At 40.7% G+C, this 21,489-nt stretch overlaps 1 protein-coding gene across 1 annotated transcript in view; it reads left to right on the top strand.

The window, feature by feature from the left end:
• Positions 1-6,912: 6,912 nt before the first annotated feature.
• tpcn3 (two pore segment channel 3) overlaps positions 6,913-21,489 on the top strand; it is a 32,785-nt gene continuing 18,208 nt past the window's right edge. The window contains exons 1-9 of the mRNA XM_085772071.1: positions 6,913-7,346; positions 8,827-8,909; positions 11,502-11,616; positions 11,713-11,841; positions 14,579-14,695; positions 15,405-15,523; positions 15,956-16,057; positions 18,310-18,436; positions 19,409-19,616. Of these exons, the coding sequence (XP_085628197.1) occupies positions 7,251-7,346; positions 8,827-8,909; positions 11,502-11,616; positions 11,713-11,841; positions 14,579-14,695; positions 15,405-15,523; positions 15,956-16,057; positions 18,310-18,436; positions 19,409-19,616 (1,096 nt within the window). The 5' untranslated portion in view covers positions 6,913-7,250. The remainder of the gene's footprint in view (positions 7,347-8,826; positions 8,910-11,501; positions 11,617-11,712; positions 11,842-14,578; positions 14,696-15,404; positions 15,524-15,955; positions 16,058-18,309; positions 18,437-19,408; positions 19,617-21,489) is intronic.

Genomic DNA, 21,489 nt, shown 5'->3' with positions numbered 1-21,489 from the left:
GTGTGTCCATTTGTGTGTGTGTGTGTGTGTGTGTGTGTGTGTGTGTGTATGGTGTGTGTATGGTGTGTGTGTGTAGTAGTTAGTGTGTGTCCATTTGTGTGTGTGTGTGTTGGATGTGTATGCATGGTGAGTGTGTGTCCATTTGTGTGTGTGTGTCCATTTGTGTGTGTGTTGGATGTGTGTGTGTGTGTATGACCGACAGACAGTCAGACAGAGAGAATGTGTGTGCGTTGCCATGGTGACGTTGCCATGGTGAGGTTACCATGGTGAGGTTGCCATGTTGAGGTTACCATGTAACTGTTGGCTGGTGGCTTTAAGGCATGGTGGCAGCTTTAACCATAGGCTTTAACTGCTCTGTGACACCCTCAAACAGATCTAATGTACGACAAATCTGTACTTAGTACGAGCAAAAGGTTTACATTTTCCGAACCATAAGACCTTGCTGAACGCGTCCGTGTCACTTTGGTGTTTCTAGAGTAAAAATTGTTGATTGTGTCGCAGGTTGGAAACTTTGGGACGTTTAGAAAATCAGCGCCTACTTTTGAATGGGAGTCAATGAGAGGAGAGAGGGAAATGGCTGCACTCGGAGGCTCCCAGTTTAAATTGTGTTCGTCTCTCTGGTTTTTTGAGCACATGAAGAGATCAAGGATGAGCTTGTCTACAAGCATGCCCGAAATTATGTGTGTAGAGTGTAATCTGTGGCCGTACTGACAGGATAGAGAGAAAAATGTGAGAGGATTTTTAGACCCTCTGTCACTCTGCCAACTGCCAACGTCCGAACATTCCGTCCCATTGACTTTCATGTTAAATCTGAATTTTGTCAGAAATTTTAATGATTTTAAAACTATACATATATCTGAAACTGTTGAAGATATCAATAAGCTGAGATATAGCTGAATAGTTGAAAGGTTTGTGAACAGTTTAAAAGTTGAATGAAGTCTGTAGCTGAAAGTATGCTGAAGCTATTAGAGGCTGAATGAAGCAGAAGATTTGAAGAGTTTGAAGACTGTTTCAATGTATTTCCTATGAGAAAAAAATTGCAGAAAAAGTTAAATATTTTAAAAAGTATAAATAGTATGAAAGAGAAAAGACATAGCATAAATGTCCTGAAAAAGCTGCACGTTTTGATATATGAATTGTTGAAATAGCACAAAGTATGAAGAAGGAGTTAAACGCAGAAAAAGGGAAGAAGAAGTAAGAATAATAATAAGTATAAAGATTTGAATAACAATAGTGTGAATGCTTCCAGCATTCACACTAATAATAATAATAAGTATAAAGATTTGAATAACAATAGTGTGAATGCTTCCAGCATTCACACTAACTAGAAAAAGATAGCATTTCCTGCAGAAAATGCGTGTGAATGCTGAAAGCAGCTGAACGCTGTTGCTGAAGCAATGCTGAATGAGCTGAAGAAATTGTTGAATCAATGCTAAATTAGTTGACGAAACTGCTAAAGCAATGTTGAAAAGACTAATGCTAGAGTAGAGTAGAGAGTAGATGAATACTTTATTCATCCCTAGGAGGGAAAAAGCTGAAACATATAACTTGTAGTGTGAGATGAATGCCTTTTTAAAGGTAAAAAGCAGTAGAAATGCTAAAGGGAGAAGAAAACATTGAAATTCTGCATGTTTAAATGTAATGGTTAAATAGTTGAAATCTGTAGCTAACCTGACAGGAAGGACAACTGATGAACCAGCACTAACATAGCTGAAGCAATGGCTGAGAACATATTTAAAAGTAGAAGATGTGAGACTTTGTATGAAATGGCTGGAAATTACTTGAATTGTCAAAGAAGAGTTTGAAAAATTCCTGAATTAGGAAAAAAGTTAATGCCTACTGAAATACATTGTAAACTGACAGCAGAAGAACATTGTTGAAGAATATAGATCGAGCATTGGCTGAGGAGTAGAACATGTAAACAGCGGGTTTAATGGTGTGAAATGGTTGAGAAGAGCCTCAGTAGTTTAGGATACGTGTAAAACAATGTGTTCAACATGACCAAAATGGGGAAATGTGTATTTTCAGTTTAAATAGCTAAAGAACAAAATTAACAGCAACGAGTCCATTAACTACAACAGGAAGATAGAGAGGTACATACAAAACAGTCAGACAACTGTAGGAAAAGTGTGTGTGTGTGTGTGTGTGTGTGTGTGTGTGTGTGTGTGTGTGAGAGAGTGAGGAAGATATACAAAAGTGTGTGTGTGTGTGTGTGTGTGTGTGTGTGTGTGTGTGTGTGTGTGTGTGTGTGTGAGTGAGGAAGATACACAAAAAGTTCTGACCTGACAACTGTATGAAATGTGTGTGTGTTGGACGTGTGTGTCTGTTTGTGTATGGTTAGTGTGTGTCCATTTGTGTGTCTGTTTGTGTGTAATTGTGTAAATTGTGTATGTGTTTGGTAAGTGGTTGTATGTTTATTGTGTGTGTGTGTGTGTGTGTGTGTGTGTGTGTGTGTGTGTGTGTGTGTGTGTTTTTGTGTGGTAGTTAGTGTGTGTCCATTTGTGTGTGTGTGTGTTGGATGTGTGTGTATGGTGTGTGTGTGTCCATTTGTGTGTGTGTGTTGGATGTGTGTGTGTGTGTGTGTGTGTGTAGTAGTTAGTGTGTGTCCATTTGTGTGTGTGTGTTGGATGTGTATGCATGGTGAGTGTGTGTCCATTTGTGTGTGTGTGTGTGTGTGTGTCCATTTGTGTGTGTGTTGGATGTGTGTGTGTGTGTGTGTGTGTGTGTGTGTGTGTGTGTGTGTGTGTGTGTGTGTGTGTGTGTGTGTGTGTGGTAGTTAGTGTGTGTCCATTTGTGTGTGTGTGTGTGTGTGTTGGATGTGTGTGTATGGTGTGTGTGTGTCCATTTGTGTGTGTGTGTGTGTGTGTGTGTTGGATGTGTGTGTGTGTGTGTGTGTGTGTGTGTGTGTGTGTGTGTGTGTAGTAGTTAGTGTGTGTCCATTTGTGTGTGTGTGTTGGATGTGTATGCATGGTGAGTGTGTGTCCATTTGTGTGTGTGTGTCCATTTGTGTGTGTGTGTTGGATGTGTGTGTGTGTGTGTGTGTGTGTGTGTGTGTGTGTGTGTGTGTGACCGACAGACAGTCAAATAGAGAGAATGTGTGTGCGTTGCCATGGTGACGTTGCCATGGTGATGTTGCCATGGTGAGGTTGCCATGGTGAGGTTACCATGGTGAGGTTGCCATGTTGAGGTTACCATGTAACTGTTGGCTGGTGGCTTTAAGGCATGGTGGCAGCTTTAACCATAGGCTTTAACTGCTCTGTGACACCCTCAAACAGATCTAATGTACGACAAATCTGTACTTAGTACGAGCAAAAGGTTTACATTTTCCGAACCATAAGACCTTGCTGAACGCGTCCCTGTCACTTTGGTGTTTCTAGAGTAAAAATTGTTGATTGTGTCGCAGGTTGGAAACTTTGGGACGTTTAGAAAATCAGCGCCTACTTTTGAATGGGAGTCAATGAGAGGAGAGAGGGAAATGGCTGCACTCAGAGGCTCCCAGTTTAAATTGTGTTTGTCTCTCTGGTTTTTTGAGCACATGAAGAGATCAAGGATGAGCTTGTCTACAAGCATGCCCGAAATTATGTGTGTAGAGTGTAATCTGTGGCCGTGCTGGCAGGATAGAGAGAAAAATGTGAGAGGATTTTTAGACCCTCTGTCACTCTACCAACTGCCAACGTCCGAACATTCCGTCCCATTGACTTTCATGTTAAATCTGAATTTTGTCAGAAATTTTAATGATTTTAAAACTATACATATATCTGAAACTGTTGAAGATATCAACAAGCTGAGATATAGCTGAATAGTTGAAAGGTTTGTGAACAGTTTAAAAGTTGAATGAAGTCTGTAGCTGAAAGTATGCTGAAGCTATTAGAGGCTGAATGAAGCAGAAGATTTTAAGAGTTTGAAGACTGTTTCAATGTATTTCCTATGGGAGAAAAATTGCACAAAAAGTTAAATATTTTTAAAAGTATAAATAGTATGAAAGAGAAAAGTCATAGCATAAATGTCCTGAAAAAGCTGCACGTTTTGATATATGAATTGTTGAAATAGCACAAAGTATGAAGAAGGAGTTAAACGCAGAAAAAGGGAAGAAGAAGTAAGAATAATAATAAGTATAAAGATTTGAATAACAATAGTGTGAATGCTTCCAGCATTCACACTAATAATAATAAGTATAAAGATTTGAATAACAATAGTGTGAATGCTTCCAGCATTCACACTAATAATAATAAGAAGAAAAAATCCACACAATAACAGTAGTGCCCGGGCTTCGCCCGGGCACTGGTCCCTGCAGCTATTTCATAGCTGTTGGGACCAGTGCCCGGTGCGATTGCCCGTGGCCCTAATAAAGCTAAAACATAGAAATAGAAATTTATTAGTTTTATTTTATTATTTTTTAATTAGTTTAATGTTATCTTTATTGGTGTACATAATAAATGTGTTTAATAGTCCATATTTTAGCCTATATATGTTTGTATGTCTTATATGATTTTATCATTACATGACGGTGAGTGTGTAAAAGCACCAGCAGAACTGTCTTTTTTGGAGACCAGCTGGACTTCAAGAGCCCCCCGATAATACAAGAAATGATTGTATATTTTACCCCTCTGATGTAGTGTACTGTTGCATACATGGCAGTATGTCACACTGTTTCCTTCATTAGGTCTGACATTCAGTACTTTTGTTTTACAGCATTCTTATATAGTAAAACAACAGGGTCTTTGCATACCCTACATACACCACTGTGTGTTATATATTTATTCTGGTTCTGTTGATGCTTTAAAAATCAAGAATGAGTAACATTTAATTAATTGATATTTCTACTGTGACTTTTATTGTGTTGTTGCTGCCCTAAATGACACAGCAGTAAAACACTTGGTGGATGGGAAGGTTCAGGAGAGTTTGATATTGATCTCTTGTTCTTTACTTCAACAGGTGCTGAGAGTTTGTGGGAACCATCATGACTGGTGTTGTGATTCCTGTTGTCCACCACCAGAGGTCAGAGTGTTCACACACAGCTTCATGTTGCAGGAGGAGAAAACACAGATGAGATGGTGAAAACTGAAATCTTCTCTATTTTGGTTAAAGTTTGAATTTCACTGTGTCTGTTTTACACTGTGACTCCTTCGCTGTTAAATACATTTTAACAGAATAAACCACTGGGTTTGAACTGAAGCCACTTTGTTGTCAGAAACATTGTTGTTTTCCAGCTCGGACCAAACAGGAAGTTTATTTTGAGTTGAAAAACAAATCTCAAAGTTGATTCAGTGTCAAACAACAGACAGAAATGTGGACAGGTTGTCTGGATTTAACTGTGTGATCCTGTTGGAGGAAATGGTGATGATGATGATCAAGTGCTGAGAAGAAGTTTGTTTAGATGTTTAGATTCTTCTGATTGGTCCAGTTTTCCTACTATTTTAAAAATCTAATGATTAAATTTGAAAATAATCATGAGTTAAATGTTTATCATATAAATGTTAAAGGAATAGTTCACCAAAAAAAAAAATGAAATTCAGTCATTATTGCCTCCCCCTCATGCTGATGAATACTCCTGAGCAGTTTTTTATTCCTCAAAGTGCATCTGGAGACCCGGGAGGCCGGTTCCTAGTCCAACCAAAACTTTATATGAGAGTAATAGGGCCCGACAACCTAAAAACCTCCATAAAACTACACAAAAACCATTTAATATTCCTCCACACTGCTCGTCCACTGCAATCCAAGTGTCCTGAAGGGAGATAGTCCAGAGTTTGACGTCGTTTGGAGTAAACTCTGGACTATCTCCCTTCAGGACACTTGGATTGCAGTGGACGAGCAGTGTGGAGGAATATTAAATGTTTGTTGTGTAGTTTTATGGACGTTTTTGTGTCCGGCCCTATTACTCTCATATAAGGATTTTGCCTCCCGGGTCTCCAGATGCACTTTGAGGAATAAAAAAGCTACTCACTCTCTTCATTTTTTTGGTGAACTATTCCTTTAATATTCCCTTTTTACTTGCTGTGTTTAATTTTTTTTGTCACTTTATTGTCTCTGAAGTCAAACCTGTGTCCCTGTCTCTGTGCACGCAGGGCTTTAACAATAAAGTTAATTTCAGTTATATGACAGACGAGTGATGTCATGTGTTTAACTCTTAACTCTCTGGAAATCACATCTTCATCTGCAATCTGTGATTTCCACTCTGTCTTTTGTCTTTAAATGCCTCTCTCTCTCCCCGTTTCCGGCTGTCCTGCTGCCGAATCACATGACGCCTGGTGCTGCCTTCACGGCCCCCGAATAAAGTCGGAAAATGAGAAGTCGACAGAAAAGAGAACTGACTTGACAGCAGATGATCAACGTGTTTTCACACAGTCACAGAGGGGAAGAAAAAGGACAAAGAAACAAAGATGGAGTGTTTTTTTAAAGCATTTAAAAAGTATTCACAATAAAAAAGTATTCAAAATAAAAACCAAGTCAAATTTAGAAGAGTAGAAAAGATGAAGCAGCCTGATGAAGAATAGAATGAATAAAAATACAAAGGGTTTTCTGTTTTTATTTGTGTGTGACAGTTTTGTTTTTTTTCTTTAACCATTTCATGTTTTGTTTTGTTTTCCAGAAAAATAATCAGCAAGTTAACCAATACTAAAAACTAATTCTACAAACATCCGTTGATCTGTTCTTGGTCATTTTGTGTTTTTATTTATAGGACAGTGGTTGAACATTAAACTTAATCTACTGTATTTACTTCATTTACTTGACTTCTGCTGCTGCTGCTGCTGCTGCTTAAATATCATGCAACTTGAACACTTGAATTTCTCTCAGTGTCACTCACAACCCTGTTACCACGTCACTGTGCCCACTGTTTCCTCCTCCTCTTTTCCTGCGGTCCGTGAAGGCAGCACAGCCCTGCTTCATTAGACAGCGGCTCAGTTCAGACTGCAGAGAGACGCTGCGGCGGCGATGGAGGAGAAACTGAAGCGACAGAGCTGCAGCAGAGACGGAAACATCTGATGTGGATCTATGCTTTTCTGTTTTGGTTTGGTTTGTTTTTTTACGCTTGCAGCAGAAACAGAAGAAACACACATCTGGATTTTTAAGTTTTTTTGTTTTTTTTTTCCCCTGCAGAGACACAAACTCTGTGTCAAAACAAAGTTTGGAAACTCTTCAAGTAGCGTTGAAAAGTTTTGGTAACTCTCTGGAGAAGTTTTTTGTTGCTGTTGTCCGATAAGTTTAGTCTAGTCTAGTTTAGTTTTTAGTTTTTTTTTTTTTTTTTGGAGATGTCGGAGCCGGAGAAGAGCGAGAACATTCCTGATGAGTCTGCAGGAAAAGGAAAGGAAATTCCTAACGGAGGGAATCCTGCAAAGACCAAAGAGGTGTGTGTGTGTGAGAGAGAGACTCACTCAGCTGATGCACACACACACTCATACACACACATACACACGTTTATTCCACATGACTTTGCAGCAGTAAACCGATGGACTCTTGTCCCGCTGGACTCATAAAGCAGTTAAACAGTGAAGGAGCGCGAGACTCTGCAAACAGCTGCAACTCCTCCACAGCTGGATCAGCTCCGTGACAGAGGCTGGAGGGGGGGGGGGGTTGGTTTATTTGATCAATAACTTTAAGAACAAAACAAAACAAAAAAACATTGATTATGACATTGAAACACTTTTTTAAAACAACATAATTGGATTTTAGTATTATTTATTTAAAATCTAGCTATTCAATCCATTCAGTGACCACTTCAAGTAGGCTACACCTTCACAGAGAGTCCAGGCAAAATAGCGTTTTCCGACAGACTAATTGTAACAGAATGTTTTTCACCATCCATCATTTCTATGAGGTGTCCAGAACAACATACCTAAGTCCTAAGAAATCCTAGTTGGGGAAATATGTTTAATTCTCATCAATTCAACATTGATTTACTGTATAAAGTCTATGGTGCCAATAAGACCAGACAACAATACACCCCAATGGGGCTATTTTTTTCCTTTACTCCTATCACAATGAAACTTCACACAATGAAAATATCCATGAAAAGTAACATTTTTTGTATTACACGTTTTTTGGAAAATTAATTTGAATAAGTGAGCAATATGGAATATGCCCAAAATACATCGGAATAGGCCCATTTTTTTTTTTGCCTTTACTCCTACCAGAATGAAACTTTACAGAATGAATGTATCCATGAAAATGACCATTTCTGTATTTCAAGTTTCTTGGAAAATGAATTTTAAATATGCAAATGAGATCAACACTAATTGACTTATGATACAAAATAGCCCCATTGGGGTGTGTTGTTGTCTGGCCTTATTGGCACCATAGACTTTATACAGTAAATCAATCTTGGATCGATGAGAATTAAACATATTTCCCCAACTAGGATTTCTTAGGACTTTTCTGGACACCTCAAAGAAATGATGGATGGTGAAAAACATTCTGTTACAATTAGTTCTATTTTCGGTCCAAAATGAGCTATATTGCCTGGACTGGTAAGACAATTCCGTTTGGCTGCAGCTCCAGTGTGTAGATAATTAATGTAAAATGTGGGAAAGCTCCATACAGACTCAGATGATGCATTCAGGTGTCTAGTTTGTTGTGTTTGTCAGACCAGTGGCTGGTACGGCTCGATTATCAGATGCTGAGTGTTTCCACTCGTAGAGCCACAATCTGGCCAGATGTGGATGTGGTGAGAGATTGAAGTTGTAGCACTTGAACCTTTGAAGACGTTTTGATATTTATTTGCGTCCAGCAGCTACTTCCTGTTTCCTGACCTTTGACCTGATCAGCAGCTTCTTCATCCTCTAAATGAGATTGTGTGTGTGTATGTGTGTGTGTGTGTGTGTCTTTCAGGATTTCGACCTGGCTGCCATCTACGTGTCCGATGCTCAGTACAACAGGAACATCTTCTTCGACACGTCGCCTCAGAGCGTCAGGTGAGACGAGTGTCGGTAAAAGATGCTAGTGCAGTTTCAGCTCAACCTCATGACTTTTAATTTTCATGTAAATATTGTGTGTTCTCCTTTTTTTTTTCTTTTTTTGTTGATAAATACAGAAATGTATGATATTTCCAGAATAGCATCATTTAGAGTTGTCTAAATACTCACTATACAGTAGCAACGAACATGGATTCATGAAAATCACTGAAAAGAGTCCCAGTGTGTAGTAGTAGTAGTAGTTTATTCGATCCTCTACACAGAATTATTTACAGTTGAGCATCAGTCACACTCAGTCAACCTTCTATAAAACCATCATTCGTTCAACTAGTTCATAAATAGATTGAAAAGGTGTCGAAGCTATCTAACTTATAGATGCCTACCCTTTAATTCAATTTTGTTTTAATCTATTTTTAAATTGTGTTATGTTTTTGCATTGTTTGACAAGTTATTCCATAGTTTTACTCCCACCACAGACATACACATGCTTTTTAACATAGTATTTATTCTTGGTTGTTTTAAGTTAAGTTTCCCTCTTAGCTCATATCTCCCCTCTCTTTCCTTGAACATTTTTTGAATATTATTAGGGAGGGAGTAAATTTTTCTCGGCTTTGTATATTTTCTGTGCAGTTTTAATTTTTACTATGTCAACAAACTTTAATACTCTTCATTTGATAAACCGATAAACAGATGTCTGTTAAAATCCACAATGTAGTGACCTTCCTCTTCCCTATCTCAGATGAGAAGAAAGTCATGGTGGCTCGCCTGTGGTGTTGATGACGTGTGCATATGCGTATAAAACAAAAAGAGTATTTATTGTAACAAAATCCAAGTCATGCATAAACAAAAGTTCTAATGTAAACAAAAAAAAAACTAACTTTTTTCTTATAGAGGCAGGCACACCACGACAAATCACAACACAGTCAAAAACTTTTGACCAGCAACACCTGGCACTGATTGGCCATTGTTCAAATAACCCTGTGCCTGCGGTGCGTTATGTCACTTCCTGTCTCAGCAGAAGTTTACCAAAATAAAACCCACTGAGACAAAACAAAATACTCACCAAAATAAAAGCAGAAATGGCTCCTACACACAATGAGCAGCTGGTTCTTTAAAAAAAAAGAAAAAAAGAAGAGACTTTATATGTTTGTGAGGCTTTAACAAAAAATATTTAACTCATTGAGTGCCAAAAACGTAATTTTACATTTTTTTATTTTATTTTTTTTAATTATGAAAATAGACACTCGAACACACCTTATGTGTTAATTTGGGAACTCTATGATGAACAGAACTGAAATAGATGACGATCCAAAACTCATGAAAACTCACGATCTCGACATTTTATCATAATTCATCTTTTGCTGGTTGCCGCATTGGGTAGAATCAGTGGCGCATGCAACACTCTGCGCCAAACATTGCTGAATAAAACAGCCCATATCTTTAAATCTACCGTTACGGCTTGGCACCATTAGTAAGCGAACACAGCCGCAACGCTTTCAGCCGCGAGGCTCATGCAGCTCGGACCCGAACAGGGCGGGATCTCGGCCGGCCGTTCAGCCGCCAATCCCATCCGGTCTAGCAGTAGAAATGCGTTATTGTTGTTTTGTAGCGCCCCCCCCCCCCCAATGGTGGTTTTGTGAATAGAACAACTATATTTATCTTGCATGAGCCCTTTGACCCAGAAATGTAAGTGTCAGAAGAGCAACAGGGCACAAACAGCGCATATTTCATAAAAGACGCAGGGATTTTGATGAAAACTGGTCGATGTTTAGCTTGGGATTGCTCAGGAACGGAGGCATGTAGAAATAAACGGTTTGTCCCAATTAGAAGCAGAAAGTTTCACCTTTCAAACGAGCCATAATGTAGAATACGCTATGGGTCAACAATGGTCTAAATTGCTGGCACCACGATTAAAGCTTTGGAAAACAGCAGCACTCAATGAGTAAATGGGCGTTCAGTCTGTATCATGGTATCCGTGGGTTCGAATTTGACCCATGATCCTTTGTTGCAATATCGTCCAACTACAACTTTACTGTCACTCTCTCTCCATCACTAGTCTAACCTAGAGCACTGGAAAAGAGAGTAAGGGCAGCATTGGTCCAATGGAAGCGCCTCCTGGTGGAGGAATATGGGTATTGCAAAAGCGCCCGGTATTTTCAATATTTTAAGGACATTTATAGATCACCCACGTTAATAGCATCATTGAGGATCCATTACAGATAAACATTAACACATAGGCAGGTAAAAAACAAACAAACAAAAAAACAGTTGTCTACATGAATGTTTCAATCTACATTTTGCAATAAACAAATTATAAGTATAATTTGATATGACCAAGACAGCTAAAAACAAAAACACGGCCGTTTTCATCAATTTACAAGCAAGTGGGCAACACACATACATTGGAGTGAATGGGTTTTCTGGGCGCTTTTGCAATACCCATATCCTGCCACTAGGGGCGCAAAACCCTTAAACCCTTACCACGGGAGTCAATGGTGGTGTCCTTACTCTCTTTTCCAGTGCTCTAGTCTAACCATTCAAGTCGGTGTATAGGAAAATACAATGTGTGTGTGTGTGTGTGTGTGTGTCCAGGTTGTATCTGCTCTACAACCGCTGGTTCCTGAAGGTTCTCATCTACTTCTTCATCCTGGTCAATCTGTCTCTGGCCGTGTTCGAGGAGCCGGCCGTCTTCCCTCTACCTGTGTGGGTAAGATGGCCGCCCGGTCGCCATCGTTGAACTGTGCTGGATGTCAGATTCACGCCGCTGTTGTGTTGTGTTCTGACATGTTGTGTTGTGTTTAAGGCCACCATGTTGGTGGAGCTGCTGTGTCTGCTGGTCTTCGCCTGTCGACTGGCGCACTACGCCAAGGTGATCCCCCGGGACAAGTTCTGGAAAGACCCCAAAAACATCTGCATCATCGCCATCCTCATGGTGAGACGAGCTCCGACTGTTGATTCTCTGTGTGGATGTGTGGATATTGTAATGGTAAATCTTAATATTCCTTTGTTTTAATCACTTGAGATGTTCCTACACCCTACTTTCCCAGACTTCCTTCTGCAATTGTAAATTCAAGTTCCTTTACACTTAACCATATGTGATGCCGAACTTCCCACTTCCTAATTCACACTCAAACCCCTTTGTATTTTAAATTGTATCTCTTAACTCCATACCTCGGGAGACCGGTGATGATACCTTCAAAGGTGAAGGTGTGAAAACACAATCAGGGAAGGGGCTGGCCAAAGGACACAAACACACCCCAGAAGTGGACCTTCCCTCAGCTATAAATGTTTAGGTTTTCCCATTTTCTTGGTCTTTTCTTACCCATCACCCACTTGGATTGGAACTGGCCTTTCCTTGCAAGGAAATAAAATCATGTCCGCCGGCAAAGTCTCTATTTCATTATTCACCAACAGCAAACGGCTAAGAATTTCCACGACAATGTGTAGATGTGTAGATGTGTGAATGTGTGGATGTGTAGATGTGTAGATGTGTGGATGTGTGGATGTGTGGATGTGTGGATGTGTGGATGTGTGGATGTGTAGATGTGTGGATGTGTGGATGTGTGGATGTGTGGATGTGTAGATGTGTGGATGTGTGGATGTGTGGATGTGTAGATGTGTGGATGTGTGGATGTGTGGATGTGTAGATGTGTGGATGTGTGGATGTGTGGATGTGTGGATGTGTGCATGTGTAGATGTGTGGATGTGTAGATGTGTGGTGGTAGCTACAGCGGAGACACGACGAGCTACAAACTCAGAAAACACCTCTATCGGTTTGACCAACAGGAAGCTAATGCTAATGCTAAGTTAACCGTCCATGTGGTCCCGGTTTTGGTCCCCAATCTGGTTCTGGTTCCGATCTTTGTTTTTGGTTCCGGTTCCAGTTCTGGTTCTGCTCCCGGGTATGATCCTGGTTTTGGTCCTAGTCCCAGTCCCGGTTCTGGTTCTGGTCCCGGTTCTGATCACGGTCCTGGTCCTAGTCCTAGTCCCGGTCCTGATTCTGGTTCTGGTCCCAGTACTGCTCCCGATTCTGGTCCTAGTCCCAGTTCTGGTTCTAGTTCTGGTTCTGGTACTGGTTCTGGTTCTGGTCCCGGTACTGCTCCCAGTTCTGGTCCTAGTCACAGTCCTGATTCTGGTCCCGGTCCCGGGTCTGATCCTGGTTCCATTCTCGGTTTCAGTCCTGGTCCTGGTTCCGGTCATGGTCATGGTCATGGTCATGGTCATGGTCCTGGTCCTGGTTCCGGGGCGGACTGGAACTGGACCATCGCGTCCCCGGTCTGGTCCCTCGCTTCATCACGTCCACAGAAACAGCTCTGATAGATCTATCTATCTATCTATCTATCTATCTATCTATCTATCTATCTATCTATCTATCTATCTATCTATCTATCTATCTATCTATCTATCTATCTATCTATCTATCTATCTATCTATCTATCTTGTGTTTTCTTACATTTCCGTGTGTTGGCCCCTCTGAGCCACCGTACTGATGAGCGTTTTATCTCCGATCGCTTACCCTGACGACCTCTTATGTGCACCGGCAGCGGTTTTGTTGTTGCCTGAAGGACGAGGTTGTATCCTGGTGACAGTTTGTGAGTGTCACCAGAGGCTGAAGTCGTTGCTGTGCTGAGCTGAGTTCCTGTCTGAGCTCTGCAGAGGCAGAATGTGCTGAGGAGACTTTCTGCTCGTTGTTGTGAAACAACCTTTAGCCGGAGAAGTTGCCTCGTCAGCGCCTTTACAGCAGAAAGTCTTCCTGGTGACTCAGTGACTCTGAGGCTCCCGCTCACTCCATCACATACATAAAAAAAACATGAAACACTCTGCTAAGGAACTGACGACACTCCAGTTTCCTACAGTCTGTGAACGCTCTTTTGTCTTTTGAGGAACAGTTGGTTTCATTTGTGATTTTGTAAGAAACTAATAATGTAATATGTGACTGAATGAAGTGAAGTTTTGTTGATTGGAAATAGTTTAATATTTTCAGTTGAAACTCATAATGAAATTGTAGCAGCAGATGCCAGTGGGCCGTCCTTTGATACAGTGGGTAGTCCTTCAGCAGAGTGGGAGGTCCTTCAGTAGAGTGGGCGGTCCTTCAATGGAGTTGGTAGTCCTTCAATGGAGTTGGTAGTCCTTCAGTAGAGTGGGTGGTCCTTCAATGGAGTGGGTGGTCCTTCAATAGAGTGGGTGGTCCTTCAATGGAGTTGGTAGTCCTTCAATGGAGTTGGTAGTCCTTCAGTAGAGTGGGTGGTCCTTCAATAGAGTAGGTGGTCCTTCAGTAGAGTGGGTGGTCCTTCAATGGAGTTGGTAGTCCTTCAGTAGAGTGGGTGGTCCTTCAATGGAGTGGGTGGTCCTTTAATAGAGTGGGTGGTCCTTTAATAGAGTGGGTGGTCCTTCAGTAGAGTGGGTGGTCCTTCAGTAGAGTAGGCGGTCCTTCAATGGAGTTGGTAGTCCTTCAATGCAGTTGGTAGTCCTTCAGTAGAGTGGGCGGTCCTTCAGTAGAGTGGGTGGTCTTTCAATGGAGTGGGTGGTCCTTCAATACAGTGGGTAGTCCTTCAATGGAGTTGGTATCCTTCAATACAGTGGGTGGTCCTTCAATACAGTGGGCGGTCCTTCATTAGAGTCGGTGGTTCATCAGTTACACCTGTTGACTCTCTTCCTGTTTGTTGCAGCTCACTCTGGCCGACATGATCATCTACGGCGCCCTGAAGGCCACAAACTATTACGCCCTCCGCTGGTCCAGAGTGCTGCGGCCGCTTCTATTGGTCAACATCACAGAGGGACGGCAGGTAATGGCTCCGCCCCCAACCCTGATTCAGTCACTTCACATTATGTAAAACAAACTTCCCTAGTAGTTCTTTCTCTGCACTTCTTTTCTCCTAATGTCAAGATTTAGTTAAAGCAGAAGTAAGTGGTCCGGTCATTTTGGGTAATGCTGCGTTCCAGGCAGGCTTTTGAAACCGTAAATTACAGCTTCAAGTCACGACTTACGACTTTGTAGCGTTCCAGGCAACCCACTCGTGTTTTTCCGACCTGTTTTACCTGTGAAAGTCACTATAACGGCCACTCGTAACTTCTGACCCGTGAACTCGTACCAGATCGAACTGGTACGACTTCACAGGTCGGTGCAACAGCCAGTGCTCAGTCTGTACATGAACCCGAGGGTCGACTTAGAGCCCAAACTCTGATTTAACAATTTGACAGACTGAGGGACAAAAGAGTTCCTCAGCCTGTTCAGTCGAGCTTGTGGAACTCTAAACCCTCTGTTTGATGGCAGAATATATATTAGCGGTGCGTTCAGGTGCCCTGGGACGTTTTATCACTCACTCGCGTGTTGTCCTGTAATCTCTGGATCTCAGCTGAACTCCGCTGTTTAAACTCAGCGCAGTGTTTAAGGGAAACTTCCTGCTGCTAAACGAGACGGTGGCAATGGCGGCGTCTGAACGCATCATTAGTAAGCTTGTTTGTTTATTTCTTTGTTTGTTTGTTCGTGTTCAGCTCCGCAGGGCGTTCAGGAGCATCAGGAACGCTCTGCCTCAGATCTTCTACGTCTTCCTGCTCTTCATGTTCAGTGTCCTCATCTTCTCTCTCATGGCGCTGAAGCTGCTCGGCAAACGGTGAGAAAACTGAAACTCAACTGTTTTGATAATAATGATGAGGATTGTAACAACTTCTATATTATTATACTTTTACTCTTCAGATATTGTTTCATCTATATTAGTAATGGTTCAACAATGTTTTCAAGCCGTCAGTAGACTCAAGCTTTTCAATTCATTCATACTATTCTTCGCTAATTCAAGTATTTGCCACCCATTTCATACTCTTCATATTTTTTCATCTTCTTCAAGATTGCTTCTTTAGTTTCTTCACTTAATTCAGCATTTTTTCAACAATTTATTCAGCTCATTCAGCTTCCAGCTTTCAGCATTCACCCGTATTTCCTTCAGGAAATGCATTCTCTAGTCTTTATTTGTTGGACATTTCACACAAGCAGCAAAAATATGAATAAAAACTCAGGTGAGTGTTTTGTCTGTGTGTTTTCTCTGCAGAGGTCTGAAGACGATCAACGGAGCTCCGTACTTCACCAACTACCTGGAGATCGTCTTCGATCTTTACGTCCTCGTCACCACGGCCAACAGCCCCGACGTCATGTGAGTTAAACTCTCAGAGCTGCTGCTGGTCTCAGGTCAGATCACAGCGATTATTACTAAATGTTTAATTGTTCTAAAAGGTTTAAAGGGATAGTTCAACATTTAGTCAAATTGGCCCATTGCCATAATCCCTATAGTCATAGCAGTAGGTTCATTACCTTTAATTGTCGGTGCAAGCTGTTTTTAGAACGGCGGAGCAGAGCAGTGAGCTGCTCAGAGCTACGCTACGGAGGCTCATTATGGGATTTCTTGGTTTCCTTCATCAAACTCATCAAATACACAATCCAACAACTCCACAGCGCTCTGGTGGACAAGTTGTGACCTGCACATTCACCACGCTTTTTATTTATTTATTTATTTTTTTATTAGTTTATTTCATAGGGATAGTGCACCACTAAGGTAAAGGTAAAGGTAAAGGTACTTTATTAGTCACATATACAGCTAGTACAGTGAAATTCTTTCTCTGCATTTAACCCATCCCTGAGGAGCAGTGGGCAGCCACGGTGCGGCGCCCGGGGACCAACTCCAGATTATGAGCCAGTGCCTTTGGTCAGGGGCGCTGACTGGAGGATTAACCTAGCCGACATGTTTTTAGTGGTGGGGGAAACCGGAGCACCCGGAGGAAACCCACGCAGACACGGGGAGAACATGCAAACTCCACACAGAAAGGCCCTGGGCGGCCCGGGATTCGAACCCAGGACCTTCTTGCTGTGAGGCAACAGTGCTAACCACTGTGCTAATCAACAGAGTTAAAAGAAAAACTGTAAGTGGGCCAGTGGGCAACAATTAAGTACTTTCAAGACACAACTTACATAACAATCTAGTAATCTATCTAGTAGTAAAAGCTCACAATAATAATAAGTAAAACAGGTAAGAAGTCTGACATACAGCATAACAAAAGCTCATGGCATGCAGACATAACATGCAGACAGAGAGAAGAAGAGCGAGAGAAAGCAAGAGAAGAAAGCACAGCTAGAAACACACGCAAGTAGCACACAGAGCTGTTATTATCTCATAGTGTGGTGAATGTGCAGCTCACAACTTGTCCACCAGAGCGTTGTGGAGTTGTTGGATTGTGTATTTGATGAGTTTGATGAGAAGAAACCAAGAAATCCCATAATGAGCCTCCGTAGCGTAGCTCTGAGCAGCTCACGGCTCTGCTCCGCCGTTCTAAAAACAGCTTGCACCGACAATTAAAGGAGATGAACCTACTGCTATGGCAATGGGCCAATTTGCCAAAATGTTGAACTAACCCTTTAAAGTATCCTCATACTGAGCTGCATATTCAATAACAATTGATTATTGGAAATTAACAGAAACTAATCAACATGTTTCTGCTGCTTCACACAACTTCACACATCAGAATAACTTTTTCCATGACTCGGCAGAAAGCTGTCCGGCAGCTGTTCACACATTTTATCTTTTCATCTGTAAAATAAACGACTCATCATCGTCAACATGGTCAGGTAGCTATTAATGTGTGAACTGACTTAAATGTGTTTCCTTTATTTTCTCTGACTTCCTGATACAAAGGAGGAAGTTGATTATTGGAAACCTTTTACACAGAAAACAAATGTTTCTAAGACATTAAACAGAATCATTTCTTTATTTCAAGGTTTTAATTTTTTTTAAAACTTTTTTCTCCTCCCCGCCGAAAAAATATGATGTATTTGTTTCATAGTATTTGGCTTTTAATATTTTACAATAGAAAGATCAAATTTGGAAACTTAAATATTCATAATAAATACAAGAAAAAATCATGTTACTTTGCACTCACTGTGAAACTGGAAACTCCTGTTTGTCTTTTTCAGATATTCATGTATTTTTCTTATTATTCAATATATTTAGACTGTTAAAAAACCATAAATGAAATAAGCAAATAAATAAGTAAAATCCAAACATGCAAACAAAGTCATTAAACATTTATTTCAAATTCCTGCAGACAAATTCCTGCAGACTTGATTCATGAAAACATTCTTGGCAAATGCTTTCGCTTTCTTCCGTCTTGTGCCGGTCCAAGAATTTCACCGTGCACGGAGAGGCTCATGGGAAATGTAGTATGAAAACACTTTGCTCTCCGCTAGTCCTCGTAGTCCCTTTACATTTCAGCTGAATTGAGTTTGAAACATATTGTTATTTCTAAATGAGCGTTGAGTCGACTCTGGAGGTGAGAAACAGAAAGAGAAGGAGGAAGTGAGAGAGTCTGAGTCTCTCTATGTCTCTCTGTCTCTCTGTCTCTCTCTCTCTGTCAGGATGCCTGCGTACAACGCCAGCTTCCTCTTCGCCATCTTCTTCATCGTCTACATCCTCATCAACACCTACATCTTCATGTCCGTCTTCTTGGCCGTCGTCTACAACAACTACAAAAAATACCTGAAGGTACGACTCAGCAAACTGTTGACCTACTGATCAATAGTCATCAATAAAGACAATGAGAGTTTAAATCAACCAGAAACTACTGTATGTTAGTGTCACATGATGGTATTATACAAGTAGCACTGTAGTATTACACACTACAGCCTGGTCCAACACTTTATTGTTCCCCAGAAACACTTCTCTTGTTGTTTTCTTCCTCCTCAGGGCCAACGAGTTTGCTAACATTTTAGTCGTTAGGCTTTAAACGGATAGTTCACCCAAAATTGAAATTTCACTCATGATCTCCTCCTCCCCCTCATGTGGACTAAGGGCTGGGAGAAGTTTCAGAGTCCTCCGTGGCTTCTCTGAGTTACAGGGGGTCTCGGCGTAGCAGTGCATGTCCATATGACGGTTGCAAATGGATACCAACTGTCTTCGTAACAAAAAGACACACCAAAAAACATCCAAATACCTCCATGCTGCTCGTCTGTAATGAAAACGTCTTGTATTGAAGCCCCGAAATGCAAAATTGTCCCGAAAAAATTAAATAAGTCTATATTTCAAGCTTGTTTTGTAGCGGAAGCTTCTTGAAGCTCCTCTTCCTGGTTCGTCAAATTTGATTTGGATGTTTTTTGGTGTGTCTTTTTGTTATGAAGACAGTTGGTATCCATTAGCAACCGTCATATGGACATGCACTGCTACGCCGAGACCCCCTGTAACTCAGAGAAGCCACGGAGGACTCTGAAACTTCTAACCCAGCCCTTAATAGTCCACATGAGGGGGAGGAGATAATGAGTGCAATTTCAATTTTGGGTGAACTATCCCTTTAAGAAAAAACAAGATTTTTGTAAGAAATTTCATATTTTTATTTTTTATGATTGAAACACCATAACAATAACTGAATCAACAAGAAGTTATCTTCAGCTGATCACAAATCAGTCAGTCGACCAGTCACTCCATCGGTCTCTTTGCTTTAACGCGTCGCCGTGCCAACAGGAGGAGGTACGGCAGCTGGTGAGGGCCAAACGGCACAAGATGGTGCGAGCGTTCGCCGTGCTGCAGGAGCAGCCGGAGGAAGGGGGCGGGGCCGTGGTAACCCAGGACAACTGGAACCAGCTGGTCCGGCTGGTCCGGCCCGACATGAGCAACGCCCACAGAGAGCTGCTGTGGAGCGTCTGTGACGACAAGAGCCACGGCGCCATCGGTAGGTCGCACAAACTTCACTTTAATTTACTTTATTAGTTTATTTAGGTGGGACAGTGCACACTAATGAACATATAAAAACATTGTAGCAGCTAGTGCTAATTTCCATCCGGAGTCCCAGAAACATAAAAACAGTACAGTGTCAGAACAACATAGTATTATAAAAGACGTAATAATGCAGACAACAACAAAAACGACGAAAACAAAATAAAACATTGACATTTTGACAACACTTTCATGGGTAGGGGGACCAAAAGAGTTTCTGAGAGATAAAGTGCAAAAGTGCCGGGCCAAAGTGACAAGTGCTAGAGTGCAGGAGTGCATCATGGGTACCAAGTTGTGTTGCACGGTGCCCTAAAGTACACATCAGATTAAAGTGCCAGGTTGTATTGCACGATGCCCGTACACACAGTTGCACGAGCAGGACTGTGTAGATATTGCAAGAGATGTGATATATAATTGTAAACTATGTAAGTACTACTAGAACCAAAAAAAACAAAACAACGTACACAGACAAACAGACAAACAAAAAGACAAATAGCCATCATCACGTCTGGATTTGTGCTGAGTCACTATCTGAGCCCTGATCACACACACACGGAGGAAGTGGGACTTTGCTTGATCATCCTCGACTGACCAGAGGAGCTGATATCACCAGAGGCCAGATGGTGTTCACACTCTCTGCACATGGAGGTGTTAACACGCCCAGTTACACTACTTATATAACACACACACACACACACACACACACACACACACACACACACACACACACACACACACACACACACACACACACACGTATATACAGTGGTTACAGAAATAAGGTAAAAAAAAAAAAAAAGGAAGCCCCATACAGTACAAAGGTAGATGTTTGTGTTAAAGCTCCTTCAAAATAAAAGTAGATGTTTATATTAAAGCTCCTTCAGAATAAAAGTAGATGTTAGTGTTAAAGCTCCTTCAAAATAAAAGTAGATGTTTGTATTAAAGCTCCTTCAGAATAAAAGTAGATGTTAGTGTTAAAGCTCCTTCAAAATAAAAGTAGATGTTTGTATTAAAGCTCCTTCAAAATAAAAGTAGATGTTAGTGTTAAAGCTCCTTCAAAATAAAGGTAGATGTTTGTGTTAAAGCTCCATACAGTATAAAGGTAGATGTTTGTGTTAAAGCTCCTTCAAAATAAAGGTAGATGTTAGTGTTAAAGCTCCGTCAAAATAAAAGTAGATGTTTGTGTTAAAGCTCCTTCAAAATAAAGGTAGATGTTTGTGTTAAAGCTCCTTCAAAATAAAAGTAGATGTTTGTATTAAAGCTCCTTCAAAATAAAAGTAGATGTTTGTATTAAAGCTCCATACAGTATAAAGGTAGATGTTTGTGTTAAAGCTCCATACAGTATAAAGGTAGATGTTTGTATTAAAGCTCCTTCAAAGTAAAGGTAGATGTTTGTATTAAAGCTCCTTCAAAATAAAGGTAGATGTTTGTGATAAAGCTCCATACAGTATAAAGGTAGATGTTTGTATTAAAGCTCCTTCAAAATAAAAGTAGATGTTTGTGTTAAAGCTCCTTCAAAATAAAAGTAGATGTTTGTATTAAAGCTCCTTCAAAATAAAGGTAGATGTTTGTGTTAAAGCTCCTTCAAAATAAAGGTAGATGTTTGTGTTAAAGCTCCATACAGTATAAAGGTAGATGTTTGTATTAAAGCTCCTTCAAAATAAAAGTAGATGTTTGTGTTAAAGCTCCTTCAAAATAAAAGTAGATGTTTGTATTAAAGCTCCTTCAAAATAAAGGTAGATGTTTGTGTTAAAGCTCCTTCAAAATAAAGGTAGATGTTTGTGTTAAAGCTCCATACAGTATAAAGGTAGATGTTTGTGTTAAAGCTC

Source organism: Trachurus japonicus, unplaced genomic scaffold (assembly GCF_045865225.1).
Source record: "Trachurus japonicus isolate A0001 unplaced genomic scaffold, Traja_1.0 AP030010.1".
In the NCBI taxonomy this organism is placed as follows: Eukaryota; Metazoa; Chordata; class Actinopteri; order Carangiformes; family Carangidae; genus Trachurus; species Trachurus japonicus.
Note: the sequence above shows the minus strand (reverse complement) of the source record. Positions and strands in the feature narration are given on the sequence as shown.